At 33.2% G+C, this 24,091-nt stretch overlaps 1 protein-coding gene across 6 annotated transcripts in view; it reads right to left on the reverse strand.

Annotated features, from left to right (window-relative positions):
* The window catches only part of LOC149797728 (P protein-like), a 135,413-nt gene that overhangs the window by 30,807 nt on the left and 80,515 nt on the right, over nt 1–24,091 (reverse strand). For all 6 annotated transcript variants that reach the window (XM_089962669.1, XM_089962667.1, XM_089962665.1 and 3 more), the window contains exons 4-13: nt 23,554–23,620; nt 22,983–23,104; nt 19,521–19,615; nt 16,464–16,608; nt 13,775–13,846; nt 11,626–11,748; nt 11,068–11,192; nt 7,937–8,075; nt 4,735–4,870; nt 4,047–4,191 (exon numbers count right to left, since the gene is read on the reverse strand). In XM_089962669.1, the coding sequence (XP_089818795.1) occupies nt 4,047–4,191; nt 4,735–4,870; nt 7,937–8,075; nt 11,068–11,192; nt 11,626–11,748; nt 13,775–13,846; nt 16,464–16,608; nt 19,521–19,615; nt 22,983–23,104; nt 23,554–23,620 (1,169 nt within the window). The remainder of the gene's footprint in view (nt 1–4,046; nt 4,192–4,734; nt 4,871–7,936; nt 8,076–11,067; nt 11,193–11,625; nt 11,749–13,774; nt 13,847–16,463; nt 16,609–19,520; nt 19,616–22,982; nt 23,105–23,553; nt 23,621–24,091) is intronic.

Below are 24,091 nucleotides of genomic sequence, written 5' to 3' on the forward strand. Positions count from 1 at the left end.
CTGCCTCGCTTGGTGCTCAGCATTAAGAGGTTAGTGTTAGGACTGGTTGGCCTGGTGTCAGGATAATGTGACTGGGTGGGACATCATGCTACATGTCTGCAGCATGATGCCCCAGTGCTAGACATCAATAAAAACTGCCACATTGCAGACATGGTAGCGATATGACCGAAAAATTGTTAAAGATACATTAAAAATCCAAATCACATGACATGACATCACTGTATTATTATGAAGCATGTTATAGCAGGGTGTCAATGTACTATTATGAAGCATGTTATAGCAGGGTGTCAATGTAATATTATGAAGCATGTTATAGCAGAGTGTCAGTGTACTATTATGAAGCATGTTATAGCAGAGTATCATTGTACTATTATGAAGCATGTTATAACAGGGTGTCAATGTACTATTATGAAGCATGTTATAGCAGAGTGTCAATGTACTATTATGAAGCATGTTATAGCAGAGTATCAATGTACTATTATTAAGCATGTTATAGCAGAGTGTCAATGTACTATTATGAAGCACATTATAGCAGAGTGTCAATGTATTATTATGAAGCATGTTATAGCAGAGTGTCAATGTACTATTATGAAGCATGTTATAGCAGAGTGTCAATGTACTATTATGAAGCATGTTATAGCAGAGTGTCAATGTACTATTATAAAGCACATTATAGCAGCGTGTCAGTGTACTATTATGAAACATGTTATAGCAGAGTGTCAATGTACTATCATGAAGCATGTTATAGCAGAGTGTCAATGTACTATTATGAAGCATGTTATAGCAGAGTGTCAGTGTACTATTATGAAGCATGTTATAGCAGACTGTCAATGTACTATTATGAAGCATGTTATAGCAGACTGTCAATGTACTATTATGAAGCATGTTATAGCAGAGTATCATTGTACTATTATGAAGCATGTTATAGCAGACTGTCAATGTACTATTATGAAGCATGTTATAGCAGAGTATCATTGTACTATTATGAAGCATGTTATAGCAGAGTGTCAATGTACTATTATGAATCATGTTATAGCAGAGTGTCAATGTACTATTATGAAGCATGTTATAGCAGAGTGTCAATGTACTATTATGAAGCATGTTATAGCAGAGTGTCAATGTACTATTATAAAGCACGTTATAGCAGCGTGTCAGTGTACTATTATGAAACATGTTATAGCAGAGTGTCAATGTACTATCATGAAGCATGTTATAGCAGAGTGTCAATGTACTATTATGAAGCATGTTATAGCAGAGTGTCAGTGTACTATTATGAAGCATGTTATAGCAGACTGTCAGTGTACTATTATGAAGCATGTTATAGCAGAGTGTCAGTGTACTATTATGAAGCATGTTATAGCAGACTGTCAATGTACTATTATGAAGCATGTTACAGCAGAGTGTCAATGTACTATTATGAAGCATGTTATAGCAGCGTGTCAGTGTACTATTATGAAACATGTTATAGCAGAGTGTCAATGTACTATTATGAAGCATGTTATAGCAGAGTGTCAATGTACTATTATGAAGCATGTTATAGCAGAGTGTCAATGTACTATTATGAAGCATGTTATAGCAGAGTGTCAGTGTACTATTATGAAGCATGTTATAGCAGACTGTCAATGTACTATTATGAAGCATGTTATAGCAGAGTGCCAATGTACTATTATGAAGCATGTTATAGCAGACTGTCAATGTACTATTATGAAGCATGTTATAGCAGAGTGTCAATGTACTATTATGAAGCATGTTATAGCAGAGTGTCAATGTACTATTATGAAACATGTTATAGCAGAGTGTCAATGTACTATTATGAATCATGTTATAGCAGAGTGTCAATGTACTATTATGAAGCATGTTATAGCAGAGTGTCAATGTACTATTATGAAGCATGTTATAGCAGAGTGTCAGTGTACTATTATGAAGCATGTTATAGCAGAGTGTCAATGTACTATTATGAAGCATGTTATAGCAGAGTGTCAGTGTACTATTATGAAGCATGTTATAGCAGACTGTCAATGTACTATTATGAAGCATGTTATAGCAGAGTGTCAATGTACTATTATAAAGCATGTTATAGCAGACTGTCAATGTACTATAATGAAGCATGTTATAGCAGAGTGTCAATGTACTATTATAAAGCACGTTATAGCAGCGTGTCAGTGTACTATTATGAAACATGTTATAGCAGAGTGTCAATGTACTATTATGAATCATGTTATAGCAGAGTGTCAATGTACTATTATGAAGCATGTTATAGCAGAGTGTCAATGTACTATTATGAAGCATGTTATAGCAGAGTGTCAATGTACTATTATGAAGCATGTTATAGCAGAGTGTCAATGTACTATTATGAAGCATGTTATAGCAGAGTGTCAATGTACTATTATGAAGCATGTTATAGCAGAGTGTCAATGTACTATTATAAAGCATGTTATAGCAGCGTGTCAGTGTACTATTATGAAGCATGTTATAGCAGAGTGTCAATGTACTATTATGAAGCATGTTATAGCAGAGTGTCAATGTACTATTATGAAGCATGTTATAGCAGAGTGTCAATGTACTATTATAAAGCACGTTATAGCAGCGTGTCAGTGTACTATTATGAAACATGTTATAGCAGAGTGTCAATGTACTATCATGAAGCATGTTATAGCAGAGTGTCAATGTACTATTATGAAGCATGTTATAGCAGAGTGTCAGTGTACTATTATGAAGCATGTTATAGCAGACTGTCAATGTACTATTATGAAGCATGTTATAGCAGACTGTCAATGTACTATTATGAAGCATGTTATAGCAGAGTATCATTGTACTATTATGAAGCATGTTATAGCAGACTGTCAATGTACTATTATGAAGCATGTTATAGCAGAGTATCATTTTACTATTATGAAGCATGTTATAGCAGAGTGTCAGTGTACTATTATGAAGCATGTTATAGCAGACTGTCAATGTACTATTATGAAGCATGTTATAGCAGAGTGTCAATGTACTATTATGAAGCATGTTATAGCAGACTGTCAATGTACTATAATGAAGCATGTTATAGCAGAGTGTCAATGTACTATTATAAAGCACGTTATAGCAGCGTGTCAGTGTACTATTATGAAACATGTTATAGCAGAGTGTCAATGTACTATTATGAATCATGTTATAGCAGAGTGTCAATGTACTATTATGAAGCATGTTATAGCAGAGTGTCAATGTACTATTATGAAGCATGTTATAGCAGAGTGTCAATGTACTATTATGAAGCATGTTATAGCAGAGTGTCAATGTACTATTATGAAGCATGTTATAGCAGACTGTCAATGTACTATAATGAAGCATGTTATAGCAGAGTGTCAATGTACTATTATAAAGCATGTTATAGCAGCGTGTCAGTGTACTATTATGAAGCATGTTATAGCAGAGTGTCAATGTACTATTATGAATCATGTTATAGCAGAGTGTCAATGTACTATTATGAAGCATGTTATAGCAGAGTGTCAATGTACTATTATAAAGCACGTTATAGCAGCGTGTCAGTGTACTATTATGAAACATGTTATAGCAGAGTGTCAATGTAGTATCATGAAGCATGTTATAGCAGAGTGTCAATGTACTATTATGAAGCATGTTATAGCAGAGTGTCAGTGTACTATTATGAAGCATGTTATAGCAGAGTGTCAATGTACTATTATGAAGCATGTTATAGCAGACTGTCAATGTACTATTATGAAGCATGTTATAACAGAGTATCATTGTACTATTATGAAGCATGTTATAGCAGACTGTCAATGTACTATTATGAAGCATGTTATAGCAGAGTATCATTTTACTATTATGAAGCATGTTATAGCAGAGTGTCAGTGTACTATTATGAAGCATGTTATAGCAGACTGTCAATGTACTATTATGAAGCATGTTATAGCAGAGTGTCAATGTACTATTATGAAGCATGTTATAGCAGAGTGTCAATGTACTATTATGAAGCATGTTATAGCAGACTGTCAATGTACTATTATGAAGCATGTTATAGCAGGTTTTTGTGTACTTCTTACTTAAGCTGGTAGATTTTTCGGGTCAATTTATTTTCCAAGATCACTTTTCTCTGAAGGAACAGAGCCTTCATCAAACTTTCCTCTCGAGTCACTACTGTGATTCTATGTGCTGCTCTGTCCCATGACTGTATTTCTTTCTTTAGTTCTTAAAAGATAAATGTGTAGATATATAAAAAAATGTAAGTAAATAAACACATAATAAAAAACAATATCAATAAAACATAGAGATGAATTAATGAATAACTAAACAAAGACAGACCTTTTTACTGTTTTCAAGAAAAGCAATAAAATATCAAATCTGTTTATGAATGAGTGAGAAAAAGTCACACAAATTATGAAAATAAGACAAACTTGCCTAAGTTAAGACAGTGTGTTCTTTATTAATAAAGGCTTTGATCATGAGTGCATTTTCTGAACCTGGAAGACACACATGCACAATCTGCATGTTTCACTACAAGTGTGAGTGAGTCCCATTAGAAAAGGGGTTGGCAACCTATTTTAGACAATGTGCCACTTCTTTCTGGCTTAATTACAAAATGAACAGTAAGAGAGTAACAGCATCAAAATTGAGATTTTTGTCTGCCTTTTGCATGCCACACAAAACCTCTTAACGTGCCACCTTGTGGCATGCATGCCATAAATTGCCGACCCCTACATTAGAAGATTGATTAGTAAACCATTTTCATACCTCTGATTTCTGGAGGGTCTTTATTCTCTAGAGATTCCATCTTTCTATAGACAAATCTTAGCAAGCCATATCCCACTAGCGACACCAGTAAAATCCCAGGGATCAGATGCAGCGTGAAATTAGAAAAATCCAGGCCCTATATGCATTTAAAATAAAACAATAATAAAAAAACACAACATTTAAAGAAGTGTCAGGTTCTAAAAAAGTTTCGAAAAAACCAATAGACATTTACAAAAAATATTTCAAACTACAGTGAATGCATTATTTTTTGTGGGGGCTCTGTGCTGGCATCCTACCAGTTCTCATTCGCAAACTATTCTCATTATGGTTCTCAAAAAGCATAGATTTTGAATCTGAATTATATCTATCTTCTCTTAGCCTTTGGTCAGTTTCAAATTAAATTTGAAAAATCAAAAATCACCACTGACTTATAATCAAGTTCATTCAAAAAGTGGACCTGAATTCCAATGAATCTTTTTGTTTGATTTGCTTTGTAGGGATAAGTATGTGAACTCAGCATGTGTGATAAGTGACAAGTAAGGGGAAATCACCACAGACCTGCATTTCATTTCATGTTGTTAAATAAATACATTTAAGAATTAAATAAGTTATAAATTATGTGTAGGAATTTCATTTGTTCTATAGGTAACATTTACCTGATGGTAATTTGAGATCCACCTGTTTAGGAAAATATGGACAGCCACACCACTGATAAACAATGCCATGTAATTTCTTGATAAATGGTGCATCATGAAATGATTATCACTACAGAGATCTTGGGTGTAGAAATGTAAAAGATAATGCACTCACTGAAATGAATCACTTAAATAAATTACAGTGCTGTAAAGATTAATTACAAGTTCTGATTCATTAGGGTGAGGACCTCAACTTAAATCAGTTAAATTTTACAAATAGCCTGAAAAGTAAGCTATTCAGGATAAAATGAATTAGTCAGGTAAGATAAAGAAGCTAATATTTCTGTTAAAGTATTACAAATATGTTGAAACTGATTTTGAAAAGCAAGATAAAAATTTGTAGTATTAACAAGATCTGGTCGCACACTTGTACTTATTTTAGCTAATTTCTTGGCTTGAAGCACTCAAAATTTGTTCAACAAAACTTATCTGTTTGTGAAGACTTTACTACACATTTCCGCTTCCATATAATTATGAGCGCACAGAAATGTTATATTTGTGTGAATACAAACAAAGTTATATTGATAATGATAAATTAATTCACAATATGTTACTGCTGTAAAATCATGTTGCAGACTTCGATAATATTAACGTATTCTTAATTCCGTTAAGCAGTTTTATGGTAGTGTGTGTGTGTGATTTGGATCTTTAATGTAGCTTTAAAATAATTTTAGTCATATTGCTATGATGTCTGCAATGTAGCAGTTTTATAGTTATGTCTGGGGCATCATGCTGCTGACATGTATCATGATGTCCCACCCAGTCACATTTATCCTGACACTAACTTCTTAAAGCTGAGCACCTATTGAGGTAGCTAATAATGCCATTTTTATAAGTCTTTGGTATGACTTGATTGGGGTTCAAACCCACAATGTCCCACATCCGAGGCATGTGCTCTAACCACTAGGCTACTGGAGCAGTGCCCAGTTTTGTGGTAGAAAGTAAGAACAAGCATTGCAATGGAAGAAATATTATTTCTTGCTACCACCATTGAAAATAGTGCAGAATTAAGAATTATTGAAACTCATGTGGTAATCAGTACTGAACAGTATCTTGTACAAGCCCTCTAGCCATATTTATTTGTTTTCCAAGATTACTTTAAAATTTTTTTTACTAGGAACGTTAGAATTAAATCTTCAAATCAGAAGAAGAAGAAAAAAATTAAGGCCTTTTTTGTGAAAAAGATATTTTTTTTATTTGTTGCCATTAATAGTTTTAATCTGTATAGTTGTATTCTGCATGGCATCTGAAGAGCAACAATTAAGCAGTTTTCCTGAATATTTTAATTATGTAGTTTTTCCTGAAAATATTCTATTAAGTGTAAAATGTTCAATTCCTGACAATTTTCTATTTAGTGGAAATTGTTCAATTAAGTAGTTTTCCTGAAAATCTTCCATTCAGTAGTTTTAAGTGAAAGATTTCACTTAAGCAGTTTTCCTGAAAATTTTCAATTAAGTAGTATTTCTGAAAATTTTAATTTAAGCATTTTTTCTGAAAATTTTCAAATTTAGTTTTCTTGAAAATTTTCAATCAAGTAGTTTTCCTGAAAATTTTCAATCAAGTAGTTTTCCTGAAAATTTTCAGTTCAGTATTTTTCCTGAAAGTTTTCATTCTGAATCAGTAGTTTTCCTTAAAATGTTCACTTCAGTAGTCTTTGATCGATAAAAATTGAGACACCTGTAACATTAAAGTAGCCTTTCCCTTGTCTGTACAACCTTGAGACCTCAATGCAACACTCGTATCATATCTGCTATAATTTGTTTTGTACAACATGGAGGCCTCAATGCAACTCTTATCATATCTGCTATAATTTGTTTTGTACAACATGGAGGCCTCAATGCAACTCTTATCATATCTGCTGTAATTTGTTTTGTACAACATTTAGGCCTCTATGTAACACTCTTATCATGGCTGCTATCCTTCATTTTATACAATATTAAGGCCTCCATGTAACCCTTTTATCATGGCTACTATATATACATGTATATAGCATAACATCAGTAACTTTAACTAAATTCTATATAGAAGTAAAATTAAAGGAAATTTACATTGTTTCTGAGAAATTTGTATTTTGCTACTACTGTACTGATGTTGACATTTGTAAATCATTATGTAGATATGCTGTTTTGTCATCAATTGTACATAGTTTCCAATACAATTTTAACTCCTCCTTCCAGAAATATCCCCAAAGTTTGCATGTATTTGACAATTGACAGGAAGATCTTTTCCATGGCATGTAGTTGACAATTGACAAGGAAGATCTATTCTATGGCATGTAGTTAACAATTGACAGGAGAATCAATTGTGCATTAACAGGATTCATGCTTAAATAATAAACAATGTGAGAGAATCATGTATCATATTTGCAAGTGCTACCTTTATTTCTTTGTTAAATTTCTCCTATATTTAGAAAATTTCCCCATTTGTTCAAATAAAGAAGGGGATTTCCGTCTTAATTTTCAAATCTCAAATAGACCTTAAGCACCTTGCTACAGAGTATATCATACCTTCTTCTTCAATGCGCGGTCTGACACTATGATGACATTTGGGGGATCCCCGATGGCAGTAGCAGTACCACCAATATTAGAAAACAAAACTTCAGCTATCAAAATCTTCTTGGGATCTAGATTCAGAACTTCACACAGTCTGTAAGGTATGAACAACACTATCCATTGCAATAAAACTTTATCTTAAAATCATAAACACGTTAGAACCTCATTTATTTGTACACCCTAAACAGACTTGACAAAATTATTACAATTACACCTCTCCCTCGATAACTTGCACACAGTAGGGTCCACAAACATAGACTGCATTATAAGCAAGGGTGCAAGTTATCGAGGGACCTCCAAAAATTAAAAAAAATCCACTTATACATAGAGAAAACCATGTGGGGGTAGCGAACTGCGCTGTTTAATGACTGAATCCTTCTTTTAAAATCACATCGATAATAACTGTTAATAACGTGCTTTTTCTAATTAAATTGTTTGTTATTCTGTATAAATAAAATTTATTTTCAAAATTTCTAACATGTGAAAGATCATTCCAACTGGTTTCAACAACTGTTACGTGTACGCAAAAACGTGTATTGCATCACTGCTTTTTGGTTTGCTGATTAGTCTGGTTCCCAAAGTAATATTAAATAGTGTACTAGCAAGTTGGCAGACAAAGTTACCAGAAACTAGACTATCTGTTGATATATCACCAAACAAGATTCCTTTTTTACAAAAACTATCAACAATTTGTCAAGAGACAATTACCTACATCAAAACTTAATTTTTGTATTGTTCAATTAGTACAACATTGATATCGTGATTTCACTGAAAGTAATAGTGACATTTCTTATGATCCTTGAGGATATCTCTAAGTGCCATTTCAGAAATTCTCTGAAAATCGCTTTCCCACAATGGTCTGTATCTGTGAAACCAAGCTCTTTATTTTACCAAGTATTCATTTTGCTTGGTTGCCTTGTTATCTTTGATCACAGTTATGAAAGAGTCAGTTAATTTATGGTAGTTTATGTTACATACACAATAAAATTTATAAGTGTTCAATTGATCAACCGAAGTGAGTTCACCCGACATATGACCGGGATAGCTAGATTATAGGTATGTAGGATTTGCATGCCTTTTAAATTATTTTTGTATTCCACCTCCTTTATTTGATTCAAAAGACATCATTAACATGATAATACAAAGGAAGCCAGTGCAACAATAAAACAAATACTCCTGCAAGTCAGTTCTCAAAACATGGTCAGCACTTAACTAGGTTTTCAGAGAAACGCTTGCAGACAGCAGTTACAGTAGAATGACACATTTTACATTTAAATACACACTGCATTGAGTGGAACTGAAAGATAGAATTAAAACACAAATTTCACTTAATAAAAATTACTTAAATTGGCATTTAAATATTACTGTACTGCCTACACTAAGCATAAGTGAAATTTTCATTGATAGAAATTTCCTTGAATATAATTATGGTGAACTAAAAATGTTGTTTAGAAAGAAAAAGTAACCGATTATATGAATTCTTATTAAAAGTTGATAAATTTAAAAATGGTGATTAAAGTTTCCAGGTCATATTTAGCATTTTTGACCATAAAACAAGCAAAATATCAACGTTTCAGTTACCAATTTCGATTGCAATTTTTTTCAAGTTCAAGAAATAGGGATCAATTTTTGGGGCATTTTCTGGTTGAAAAAAATGGGATCCATGCCTGACTCTGCATTATAAGCGGGTTTGCGAGTTATCATAGCGTGAGTTATCGAGGGAGTGGTGTATATTTCATCTCACTGGCCTGCACTACAGATATCTCAACCTGATTTGCTTTCATATCAGCTCAAATAATCTCATCAAGACAGCCTCCAAACATGCAGGCTAGTGCAAATATCATCAAGACAGCCTACAAGCATACTAGCTTGTATAAATCTCATCAAGACAGCCTGCAAACATCTTGGTCAGCACAAATCTCATCAAGACAGAATGCCAGCATGCTGGCTAGTACAAATCTCATCAAGACAGCCTACCAACATACTGGCTAGTACAAATCTCATCAAGGCAGCCTGCCAACATACTGGCTAGTCCAAAACTCATCAAGACAGCCTACAAGCATACTAGCTTCTATAAATCTCATAAAGACAGCCTCCAAACACATAGGCTAGTACAAATCTCATCAAGACAGCCTGCAAACATAATGGCTTTTATAGATCTCATAAAGACAGCCTGAAAACATACAGGCTAGTACAAATCTCACCATGACAGCCTGCAAACATATTATCTAGTCCAAATCTCATCAAGACAACCTGCAAACATACTGGCTAGTACAAACCTCATCAAGACAGCCTGACAACATGCTGGCTAGTACAAATCTCATCAAGAAAGCAACATACCGATTAGTACAAACCTCATCAAGACAGCCTGTCAACATTCTGGCCAGTACAAATCTCATCAAGACAGCCTGCCAACATGCTGGCTAGTACAAATTTCATCAAGACAGCCTGACAACATGCTGGCTAATACCAATCTCATAAAGACAGTGAAATACTGGCTAGTACAAACCTCATCAAGACAGCCTGCCAACATTCTGGCCAGTACAAATCTCATCAAGACAGCCTGCCAACATGCTGGCTAGTACAAATCTCATCAAGAGAGTACCTTACTGGCTTGTACAAATCTCATCAAGAGAGTACCTTACTGGCTTGTACAAATCTCATCAAGAGAGTACCTTACTGGCTTGTACAAATCTCATCAAGAGAGTGCCATACTGGCATGTACAAATTAAATATGCTGCATGATAAAGTCTTTTGAAATACTCTATTGAGCTTTTTGTTTTACATATTTATATCAAGAATATTGATTTTGTCCAATAACTGAAACATTTCAAATAAAATAATTTAAAGGACAAAATGGTATGTTATGCATAAAATTATTTGATTATATTTAATACCTGTCCAATAGAAATATATTTACCTTGAAACACTGTGGAAAAACAATGAGGATTAAGCTCACTGAAGTCTTATTTTTAAACTGAAAATATATTTTTGCTACAGTTAATTTCTTTTGAATATTCTGGGGTTTTCTTTCTTCAAATTTGTATTAAAAAAATAAATACCAAAAGAAAATCCACAATACCGACCTTATTGTAACTGGAGTAAGGAGAAGAATCGTTGTTACATTATCAAGAAACGCAGACACAATGCAACTAAATGCACACAGCAGTGTTATAAGGGGCCATACCTTCCCCTTTGCCAATTTGTAGGCCTGCAAAGAAAATTAAGAATTAAAATTCAGTGGAATAGTTTTGGCTAACATCTCACCTACTTTTCATTTATGGACATCTATTTTCTGTAATGTGATATATATTTACATGGATGGTTTGGTAGTTTTAATTTTCCATTAAACCCAAAGTATCAAGAATAAATGTTTAATTGTAAATTAATTTACACATGAAAATTGACTGGTAAATTGAGTTAATATTTATAAAATTTTTAGGAAAATCATACACTTTGACTTTATTATGTTTATTTTTTAAGGACATTACAGTACTCACATGCATCAGTAAGGTTTAAAAATCTCCTACATCATCTTAAAATCTTCTTTCATAGGAAACAGTTTTTTAATTTGCAGTTTGACATGTATCATATGAAATCACTATGCAGACAATTAGAGTTATCTCCCCATAACAAGTACTAACCTGGAGGGCACAGAAGTCAAAGAATCCCGTCTCAGACAGGATAGCCACAATGATCATCATCCCAAACAGCAAAGAAAGTGTTTCAATATCTAGCCATGTTATTATCATTTCCAGGCTTGGTTTCTGAAGAACAAAATACAGGACATACATACAGTGAAATTTCAGCAGTTCGTAGAAACTGACCATTTAATTTTGGAAGGGTGGCATTCTGGGATTTTCTTTAGAGCCTGAATATATTTTTTCCTAATTAGTTAATGATAATTCATTTTTATACACTAATATAATGAATATAATAGGGAGGATTCTATAAATCAGAGCAAAAAAATATTTTTTCCAAGCTATTTAAAAATTACAGCTATCCACCAAAAATGAAACAGTTGTGACAAAAAATAAAATAAGTAATGATCATTAAAGATATTTGGAATGAAAACTGACTTTATGAAAGTATTATTAATGTTCCAGACTCCTTCTATTCCCTATTATTTGAGTATATACTATAATAATTCACACAAATAATGCATGTGAACCCACGGATCGTAATCCATGAAAATTATCAATATGTGACCATATAAGAAGACATCGTCATGAGAGACAAAAGGTGGTGACTATTAAAATAGCCATTATCACTCTCTGATGGTAGACATGTCTTAGAGATTGTCACATTATCAGTACAATGCTTGTTTTGGTATTTATTTATCTTTTTGTTTCACTTTACTTTTACTGTCTGTAAATCCCTTACTCCACAGTTTCTTATCTGTGCTCAGAGTTGTCTGTGATTTTCCATTCCAGCCAGCAGAGTCTCGAACTCGACCATGCTAATTATTTTATTCTTGATAGTCACCGAGTAGAGTTCACCAATCTTATAGAGACTTACATAGAGCCACCATAAGAAGTTCTGAATAAACAAGTATTCATGAATGTAATCATATTAAATTTATTTAGCTAGTAACACTGGAGGTACCAGCTACTAATGACAATAATTCTGACTGTTGCATCTATGACGTTGTCATGGTCATGATTCCCACCACACCCACACCAACAACTGCTGCCGTGATCAGCCCACAAATCGCATTTACAGCCACAAACACATGTTTGTGTTCCATGATTAACATCCTTCTCTTGATGATTTCAACTTGTAGTTTTTGCTCTACTTCGATTATTTTTTCACGTTGGTAACATTAACGTCTGTCAGTGGTTCTTCTTATCACACTGCTATGAAAGACCACCTGTCCTGAATGACCAGGTTCTCGTTGCACAGATTTATTGGTTATATATTGTTTTGACCTGTCATGAAAGACCACCTGTCTTGAGAGACCATTATTTTTGGGCAGAAGGTGTGGTCTTTCAAGACAGGTTTTACTGTAATAATGTAAATGCATAGTACGGTTGCTTAACAGGCCAACTCTAGTCAGGTGCAACATGCACACACACTTCCCACCAATTACCCTTCCTTGCTGGTGAGACTCTCATACAATCATCGAAAATATCAACTTATGGAATATTTACATTTCCTGCAATTGTACATTCTGTGATCATAGTACCCTTTCATCTAAAACCATACTGTGCAATTATACAGTGTGGACCACAAAATGTATGCACATAAAACTGTCCATTTACTCCTAACCTCAAAATTTTATCCCCATGGAAACTTCTGATACGACAGTTTATGCTATATCAGTAATTTGGGAGTCCCTTGGGCATTCCTACAACCAGATTTAACTGTTATTACCAGTAATTTGGGTGTCCCTAAGACATCACTGCAATTAACAGTAATTTGGGAGTCCCATAGAAGTCACTATAAATAAGTTAATTGTAATTACCAGTGATCTGGGAGTCCCTTAGAACTGTACTCAGAATTAAATGTAATTACAAGTGATCTGGGTGTCCATTAGGTATCACTGTAATTAACAGTAATCTGGGAGTCCCTTAGGACTGTACCCAGAATTAAATGTAATTACTAGTGATTTGGGTGTCGCTTAGGTATCACTAATTTACAGTAATTTGTGAGTCCATTAGGCATCACTATAAATAAGTTAATTGTAATTACCAGTAATCTGGGAGCCCCTTAGGACAGTACCCAGAATTAAATGTAATTACTAGTGAGTTAAGAGTCCCTTAGGTATCACTGTAATCTGATTTAAGTAATTACCTTGTTAAGTGCAGCTAAAATGGCCAGAGCCCCAAGAGATCCCAAAATGGCAGCCAAGGTTCTGTGCACAATCTGGAGAAATAGATGATAATGTCAAATAAAAGCATAAATACCTAAGAAAAAAAAGACCTGAAGACCAAAGGCATAATGGTCTGGCCTTCAACTCAAATATCTGAGCAGAATTTACAGGAAACAGTGTTGTATTAAATACAGCCAAAGCATGTCTAGCAACCACCTGCATAAAGTGAGCACTTGTTCATAGCAGACATTGTTTTCAGGTCCAATTAAAATTTTCTGCATATTTTCACTGCATATAGTGACAACCTGCCCAACACAACCATCATTCACAATTTTTTGGTTCAACAGATCATGATATACTGGGTATAGAAAGTGTTGTCATACAGTTTTTGTTTGCATGGTCTATTTATTAGAAAGATAATTAAATCATCCACATTCACTTTCATGTACCAATTTGCCCACATCCCATTAACTTCTATATGTATCTGCTAATTGTAGGTCTTTCATCCTATCCTGTCCTCCATCTTTTAATGTACATGTACCTCCATGACTCCTGCCTTGATACAAACAACTCTCTGTCTATAAAGATAAGTTTAAGCTGGTCCGCTGAGTGAGTGTTATATACAGATTAATTAACAGCTAATGATGATTGATACTTTGTTAATATTCTCTTATTTGAGTGATCTTATTTCTAACAACTGAGTTTTGAGTCAAAACTGAAATCTTTCATTGGAAATTTAAGATTTTTCCCACTTATTGATTTTTAAAAAAATATTATGAATTATGATCATAGAGTTTTATGAAAATATTATGAATTATGATCATAGAGTTTTATGAAAATATTTTTATTATATTTAATGAAAAGATTATGAATTATGATATAGAGTTTTATGAAAATATTATGAATTCTTGAATGGCAAATATTGTCCAAAACAACTGACAACTTAGGTCCCCTGTAAACCAAATCATGCTTTTGGTCCCCAATATTTCCTTCTTTGATTTCAGTAAACCTTGACTCAGCAAAAAAGAAATGTTCATCCAAAATGTAAATTTTACACTAAAATGAGTCCCACAAACCAAAACTTAAACAGAGCATGTGATCAGCCAATGGTCAGCCACTGGTCAGCCTAAGACCATGCAGAGTGAAATAAAAACAGAAACATACACAAATGTAGTGAAATTATAATCATCATTGATATTTTTTTTTTCAAATTGCATGGTTATTGATAATTTTTCAAACAAATTAAATGTTTATTTGCACATGACAGGACATCTAAAATTAAACATTTGCATGTATATGACAGGACATCTAATATTAAACATTAACCTGTAAAATGACAGGACACCTAAAATGAAACATTTACCTGTATATGACAGGACACCTAAAATGAAATATTTAACCTGTATATAACAGAACCCCTTGTCACATTTCACTCTTAGATAATAATAATAATAGTGATGTCAGTAAACCAAAAAATAAATATGGAAAATTTAATTTGGTCCTGAGTGATTTCAATCTTGTGAGTTTTCACTGTATATTTTCATGTTACAATCATGTAAGATTATCAATTTTGTATTATTCTGAATTAATACATGCACACGCATTTTGAGACTGACTGAAAAACAAACAAAACTTACAAAAACCCTGTAATTGTACCCCATATAATTAAATGCAACAAAAGATAAATATTATGATGAAAATATAAGAATTCAGTGAAAATGAATACATGTACTCTTAATCACCTACCTGTATAACATTAATGTATCTTGTACATGTGACAGCAAATAATGATACACCAGAATTGTATACATGTACTCTTAGTCACCTACCTGTATAACATTAATGTATCTTGTACATGTGACAGCAAATAATGATACACCAGAATTGTATACATGTACTCTTAGTCACCTACCTGTATAACATTAATGTATCTTGTACATGTGGCAGAAAATAATGATACACCAGAATTGTATACATGTACTCTTAGTCACCTACCTGTATAACATTAATGTATCTTGTACATGTGGCAGCAAATAATGATAAACCAGAATTGTATACATGTACTCTTAGTCACCTACCTGTATAACATTAATGTATCTTGTACATGTGGCAGCAAATAATGATAAACCAGAATTGTATACATGTACTCTTAGTCACCTACCTGTATAACATTAATGTATCTTGTACATGTGGCAGCAAATAATGATACACCAGAATTTTTTGTTCCTTTATCCAGAGGAATTCTGAATATGAGGACATTTTTAGATATGTTTTGCTCTTTTCTTTATCTTTCATTGTCAGTTTTTGCAACAGTTGCTCAGAAGTTTATCTTGTACACATTTCTGAGTATTTCCAGGCAACATTTTGGCATTGTTTTTCATCAAAACTGCTCAGAAGTTTATCTTGTACACATTTCTGAGTATTTCCAGGCAACATGTTGGAGGTATTTTTCATCAAAACTGCTCAGGAGTTTATCTTGGACACATTTCTGAGTATTTCAGGCAATTCATTGTGGCAATGTTTGGATCAAAATTGGCAATGTATACAGTAGTAGTATTTGAGAAGTAATAAAAAATAAATGCTAATGGAATTTTTGGTTAATTACAGTCTTTTTGAGCATTAACTGTGGAAACTGATTATAAATTTATTTTTGTATTTATTTTTATTTACCTCAAAAATGATAAGAACATACACCATCACTAGTACAATGGCAGCATAAATGACTTCATGATCCAGTTCTTTGGACAGAAATTCAATTCTCAGCTGAAGTGGTATGATGCTACTCTCATTTGTCCGAAGTTCCAGGGAAACAGTCCTATGAAAATAAAACCCTTTGAATTACATTAACCAAAACTTGGCGGAAAGATGGTACTGGAATATACTGTTGTTTTCCCATCATGTATCTGATTCACAACAAGTCAACCCTCCACTTGTTTAAAATTTTGGTAAATTTTCTTTGTTTTTTCTTTTTCTTTTCTTAAACCATCAACAACAGTTTTTTTGTCTTTTCAAAACTTTGTCTTCAGTCTTTCAGTTTTGTTTAGCTGTGGGCATTTTGGTGTAAACTGTGTCAACTGTCAACATTACATGCAACCTAGTTTTAAACTTTAGGTTTTGTTTTAGCTTTATTATATTTTATCTGTGCTTAATTTAACTGCATGTCCATCTAAACATTTCTAACATAAAGGTATACAAATAGCAACAACAGTAAATCTTTTAAATCTGAAAACAGGTTCTAATATTTTTTGCCAGTTTTCTAAATATTGCCATTTATGAATAATTTGGTTGTCCACATTTTTTAATTTATCAGAAATGACTGTATCATTATCTCTGAAAAATTTAAACTCCAAGCACATAATAACAGGAAATCTGTGTTATGTATGTTTCTGTAAATAAATAAATAAAATAAATAAATAAATAGTTCCTAATCAGTGAGTAATCAGTCACAGTAATGATTTGTGATTTTGATTTATTGATTGCCCTAATGCTTATTTTCATGGTATCAAACAAACCTTCTTTCAATAAAGCAATATAATTCAAGTGATGGATTATCCAGGATTAGCTGAAAGATATTCCAGATCCTTTCATTCTTAATTCATTTGTCTTTTTGATGAGTTTAAATGATCAGGTTTATATTGTATGTCAGCAAACATTGCTTGAAATGTTTCTGGAAGAGCTATAATGTTTAAGAACAAAAAGAAATAGTTATTGGGTTAAAACTGTAGCTTAAATGAAATGCCATAGCTTTAATAGAATGTCAGGTTTTGCTTTAAAGACTGCAGTTGCATTTTAAAACTAAATCTCCTTACAAAAACTAAAAGCATTATGTCAACAAGCATTGTCATCATATTGCCACAAATTCTAACATCCTATTGCCACAAATTCTAACATCCTATTGCCAACAAATTCTAACATCCTATTGTCACAAATTCTAACCTCCTATTGTCTCAACTTCTAACATCCTATTGCCACAAATTCTAACATCCTATTGCCACAAATTCTAACATCTAACATCCTATTGTCACAAATTCTAACATCATTCTAACATCTAACATCCTATTGTCACAAATTCTAACATCCTATTGCCACAAATTATAACCTCCTATTGTCACAAATTCTAACATCCTATTGTCACAAATCCTAACATCTAACATCCTATTGCCACAAATTCTAACATCCTATTGCCACAAATTCTAACCTCCTATTGCCACAAATTCTAACATCTAATATCCTGTCACAAATTCTAACCTCCTATTGTTACAAATTCTAACATCCTATTGCCACAAATTCTAACCTCCTATTGCCACAAATTCTAACCTCCTATTGTCACAAATTCTAACCTCCTATTGTCACAAATTCTAACATCTTATTGCCAAAAATTCGAACATTTAACATCCTATTGCCACAAATGCTAACCTCCTATTGTCACAAATTCTAACATCCTATTGTCACAAATTCTAACCTCCTATTGTCTCAACTTCTAACATCATATTGCCACAAATTCTAACATCCTATTGCCACAAATTCTAACATCTAACATCCTATTGTCACAAATTCTAACATCCTATTGCCACAAATTCTAACCTCCTATTGTCACAAATTCTAATATCCTATTGTCACAAATCCTAACATCTAACATCCTATTGCCACAAATTCTACCTCCTATTGTCACAAATTATAACATCCTATTGCCAAAAATTCTAACATTTAACATCCTATTGTCACAAATTCTAACATCCTATTGCCACAAATTCTAACATCCTATTGTCACAAATTATAACCTCCTATTGTCACAAATTCTAATATCCTATTGCCACAAATTCTAACATTTAACATGCTATTGCCACAAATGCTAACCTCCTATTGTCACAAATTCTAATATCCTATTGCCACAAATTCTAACATCTAACATCCTATTGTCAAAAATTCTAACCTCCTATTGTCACAAATTCTAACATCCTATTGCCACAAGATCTAACATCTAACATCCTATTGTCACAAATTCTAACATCTAACATCCTGTTGTCACAAATTCTAACCTCCTATTGTCACAAATTCTAACATCTAACATCCTATTGTCAGATATTCTAACATCCTATTGTCAAAAATTCTAACATCTAACATCCTATTGTCACAAATTCTAACCTCCTATTGTCACAAATTCTAACATTCTATTGCTACAAATTCCAACAGCGAACATAAATATCCTATTGTCACAGATTCTAACAAATGCCGGGAATAAATACCTGCAAATGCTTATTCTAAAATGCTTAGGAAACAATAACGAGATTCATTTATTTATTCATCAATCTGTCAACTCAATAAATATTCTTCATCTACCTATCCTTCCATCCAAACATATATATATTTTTAATGTATTATTGTTGTGCAAGAGAATATTTAATTAATAAAAAAGAAAACCAAGTAAATTACACAACAATGTATCATTAATCAATTATTACTCACTTTTTTGACAAGTCATTTTTGAAAAGTAAAAATAAATCAATACCATAGTAAGATTTGTATCCAAATAAATGTTTTGCTCTCAATCAAGACTCCAATGACAAGCCCATCTAAACCACTTTTTTTGAATTTTGGCAAATCCTTATTTTCTGTACACAAAAGTGTCCTACTATAAGCCCCCCCACCCGTTAAATTTTTTTTAAAGGCTGGCTCCTGGTCTTTTCATTGGACACATACTTACCAAAAGGTCAAAGTATTACGTACCCTTCAGTGACTGCTTGATCAAAGTAAAATTCTTTTTCCACTGCCCTATTTTGGTTCAGCAGTTTTACATCAACTGGCACAGTCCAATTTTGTACCTGCCAATGCAGTTAAGTTTCAATCTTATTTATGTAGATGCAACAAGCTCTCAAATTATAGAGCCCTCTAAAGTAATTAATGTTGTTATCATTTAAAATATCATGTGTTTATTTTGCATAATTGAAATATAACTTTAAACAGTATGTCATATTAATGATTTTAAAGTCCTTAGTCTCACCTCCATTCTTTTTTTCTTCTCATAATTATTTATCTTTTGCAAAAAATGTAATAAGGATTACAATTAGAATGTCATGTTTTATGTTGTCATCTGGTTCATCGAGGACATCTCTTACTCTAATGTCTCATATTATTCAATCTTTTGTACTTAAAAATATTTTTGTGCCTTAACATTGTTCATGCAAATAGCTTTCTAAAAGTGTGTACATTTTAAATACCAAAATAAAACAGTAATTAGTAGTTTTATCTTTAATTATTAATACACTAGAAAGATATAATAAATAAAGATAGCACAGTGTTTTCATGAGAAAAATACTGTTTACTGTTGTAAATGTGATGAAAATAATCGTAATGTGTAGCGGTAATGTTTGTTATGTGGGCAATGATATTTCTGCTGCCAATGCTAAAATATTAAGAAACAAATGTCTTAATGCAAAAATATGTACATAGGTGTGGTGTGGTTTGGTACTTTACAGCACAGCAACACATACAGGTTAATTAGTGATGAGGTAATTAGAACAAAGTGCTTTGCCCAAGGACCACACCTCAATAAATGACCCAGGTAAATACAATGGTAGGAAGTAAACCCAGGCCCATTTGGTCATGAATCCTGCACACTAACCAATTAACCACCCAAGTTCCTGCCTCCATTAATGACCCCATACAACATGCAGTAGGGTGCATCAGATAGGTTGTGAATAGAGAGAGAAAGTTATTCAAAGCTTAATAAACACTGGAAATTATCATTTGTAGATACAAAATGAGCGTGTATGTGTGACTGGGATTTTTAATGTAGCTTTAACAATTTTTCAGTCATATCACTATGATGTCTGCAGTGTGGCAGTTTATAGTGATGTCTAGCACTGGAGCATCATGCCACAGACATGTAGCATGATGTTCCACCTTGTCACATTATCTTGACACAAGACCAACCAGTCCTAACATTAACCTCTTAATGCTGAGTGCCAAGTGAGGCAGATGCTAGTACCATCTTCATAATTCTTTGGTATGACTTGGCCAGGGGATCGAACCCATGAACTCCCACATCTGAGGCAGATGCTCTAACCACAAGGCCACTGGAGTGGTGTAGATAATAATGAAAGTGTGAAAACACTTCTTAAATTTAAAATAGTAAAGATTGTTTATTTTAGCCTATGCCACAGAACACACATAACAAATTGAAGGGAAAGGATATTGAGTGTTCTATAAACAAGAATGACAAACAGGATGATTTGTACAAAGTTGAAAAGAATTTGAAGTCCAAAAGAATCAAATGAAAGGAGCATGTACTTGTCAGATGAAAGGGATAGGATTAGTTGCTTAATAAATGGAAGCCAAACTGAAACATTATAAAGTTAAAATAAATGGCTGAATCGCAATGTATAGTAATATTAGAAAGTTCAAAATCTTGTAATTTTATAAAGACAGCCAATGTCTGGAATATGACAGATGTAAAAAAAAAGTGCATTAGATGTGAGGAAGTTCAATTATGGTCATTGATCACATGACCTGTGGAAAAAAAGGAACTACATTGAAAAACATCACAGCTAAACAACAAAATAGTATACATTAAAAAATGCCCCCCCACCATGAGACAGTAATTACAAAATAAGCAATAAGGAATGTCATAACCTATCAAGAAATAAAAAGAGACAACATTTGAGAATGTGAAGTTGGTAGGAACTATGTCACAAAGAAAGTTGAAAATCAAATATAATTCAAATAACTACAAGACAGTGCAATTACAGCCGACAAGATAAAAGACAATGAAAACCATACCAACATAGATACAAACACCAGGACATTTAATTTCAAGTAAAGCTTTTTGTTTGTTGCTGTTTTTATTTCCTACCAGCAAGAATATTGACAAATAGCATAATTAATTCAGCTGATTAATTAGATGCTGAGACTTGCAACTAACTTCATTAGCTGCACTGGTATGTGTGATAGATTTATAAACAAGAGGTAGCTGGTTTGAGCCTTACTTCTGCCTAAAACCTTTGCATGTTAAACTGGTCTCACCTGTGCTCTCATTTGATTCAAACATACAAATATGACACTGTTTTGGGTTGATTTATTCTGAGTTGATGTTAATACGATATCAGATAATTGCCATGGGTATAAGTTGTTGTACTATGTAAATTAAGTGATTCTTTGATGAAATAAAACCATAGCAACAAACTCCATAGATGGCTACACCCAGAGATTAACAGAGAGTGCAAGTGGGCATTTTATCTAACTTTTTATTTCAAAAGTTGTAAGACACATCTGCATCTGAATTAATTGTATTCTCTGTTGGTAGTAAATATTGTATGTCTATGTTTTAGTATTTATCTGCAGCTGAGAGAGAGAAAGAAGGAAAGAGAGAGAGATTTTGTTCAGAGTAGATACATAAACATCATTAACATTTTTTTAATGAAATAATTAATAATTTTGTGTTAGTTGTTGTGTGTGGACGATGACCAATGCCATGTGTGAACTATGGTCCATGCCATATGTGGACTATGGTCCATGCCATGTGTGGACTATTACCCATGCCATGTGTGGACTATGGCCCATGCCATGTGTGGACTATGGTCCATGCCATGTGTGAACTATGGCCCATGTCAGAGAAAAGGTTTTATTTGTTGATCCTTACTATTTTAAATTCAACAAGTGTTTTCACACAGTCATTATGTATCCACTACTATAAGTGGCAACCCTTGCAAGCAGTAACCATTATACTCTATCTTTGGTGGACAGAGGTAGCCTGAGATTTGACTTTGTGCCAGAATATTTCTTTTCCATATCAATGACAGAATATATTTTTTTTATCAAAATAACATGGAGACATGCATAAATTTAATAATACCATCACTAAACCCCACCCCCACCCCCAATTACATCATCTCATATGAAACTGTCAGTACCCAAATGGGGTCTAGGCTATGTTGTGATGAATGTAAGTAAACACTTTGAAATTGGAGTTATCTGACATATGGATAAACAGTGCACGAGGACTTTAAATATTTTGAACTGGTACTTTATTGTGTAGTGTCAGATGGAGATTGTGCCAACATCCTACCATGCTTCATGGTAAATTCTTGTCCTGTTACAAACTACTACTATTTTGATATAAATCATTTTATTCCAAAACTAAACAATGCAGTAGACAGATTACCAGCAATACTATCATAACCAACAATATACCTTGCTGTTGTCAATAAGATATACTGTGATCTCGTCTTCCACCGAGGCGTTGTGTTCCTGTTCCAGCAGCGGTCCATAAAGTTTGACAGCAACCATTGGATAAGAATGATTACTGTTAAGTTCTGAAAAAAATGTATTCAATGCAAAAAAAACTCTCCAGTATGAAGATAAAACAAAAGAAAAATGCCATTATTAAGTTTTCAGACAAGCTACAATCATTAACTCTGTGCATTATAGACTAAAAACAAAATATGTCCATAAATGCAAAAATGAAATGGTGTTATTACGTTAAAATTTACATTTCTTAGTACATGCTTTGGTAATATATTCAGTACATGCTCCCAAGTAAAATATGAAACTAGGTCACTCTGATTCAGTTTGTGCACAGTATGAACTTCACCTTTCAGATGCATTAACACTGCACATTCAGTGTCAACAGATTATATACAGTTAGAATTACACCCGAGATAGATGAATAAGTAACATGTGGACAAACACATATAAGCATTCAGATAAAGATAAAATGATGAAATCTGCAAAGTAATTAAACTATTATACTGAGAATACTTACTGTAGGTTTTGTTGAGAGCAATGTTGTAATGATCTGTGTTTACGTCTGGGTTTAACATGATGTACAGCTGCACAAAAATACAATGTACAAAATCAATAAAGAATAATAAAAATCCAATGCATGTGTATGTGATTTAGATTTTTAACGTAGCTTTTAACAATTTTTTAGTCATATCGCTATGATGTCTGCAGTGTGACAGTTTATAGTGATGTCTAGCACTAGGACATCATGCCGCAAACATGTGTGCATGACGTCCCACCCAGCTGCATTATCTTGACACCAGGCTGACCAGTCCTAATACTAACCTCTTAATGCTTAAGTTTTTGGTATGACTCAGCCGGGGATTGAACCCATGACCTCCCGCATCTGAGACGGATGCTCTAACCACTAGGCCACCAAAGCAGTAAAATCCAATGCATGAAACATTTCATTTGTGTAAAGACATGTACATGACTGAAACATTTGTCTGTTCTAGCTCACTTGGACTAAGATAACATCACCTATTCACATTACAAATTATCACTATTCTTCTTCTTAT

This window comes from Sinohyriopsis cumingii, chromosome 6, assembly GCF_028554795.1.
Source record: "Sinohyriopsis cumingii isolate HCF-2022 chromosome 6, ASM2855479v2, whole genome shotgun sequence".
In the NCBI taxonomy this organism is placed as follows: Eukaryota; Metazoa; Mollusca; class Bivalvia; order Unionida; family Unionidae; genus Sinohyriopsis; species Sinohyriopsis cumingii.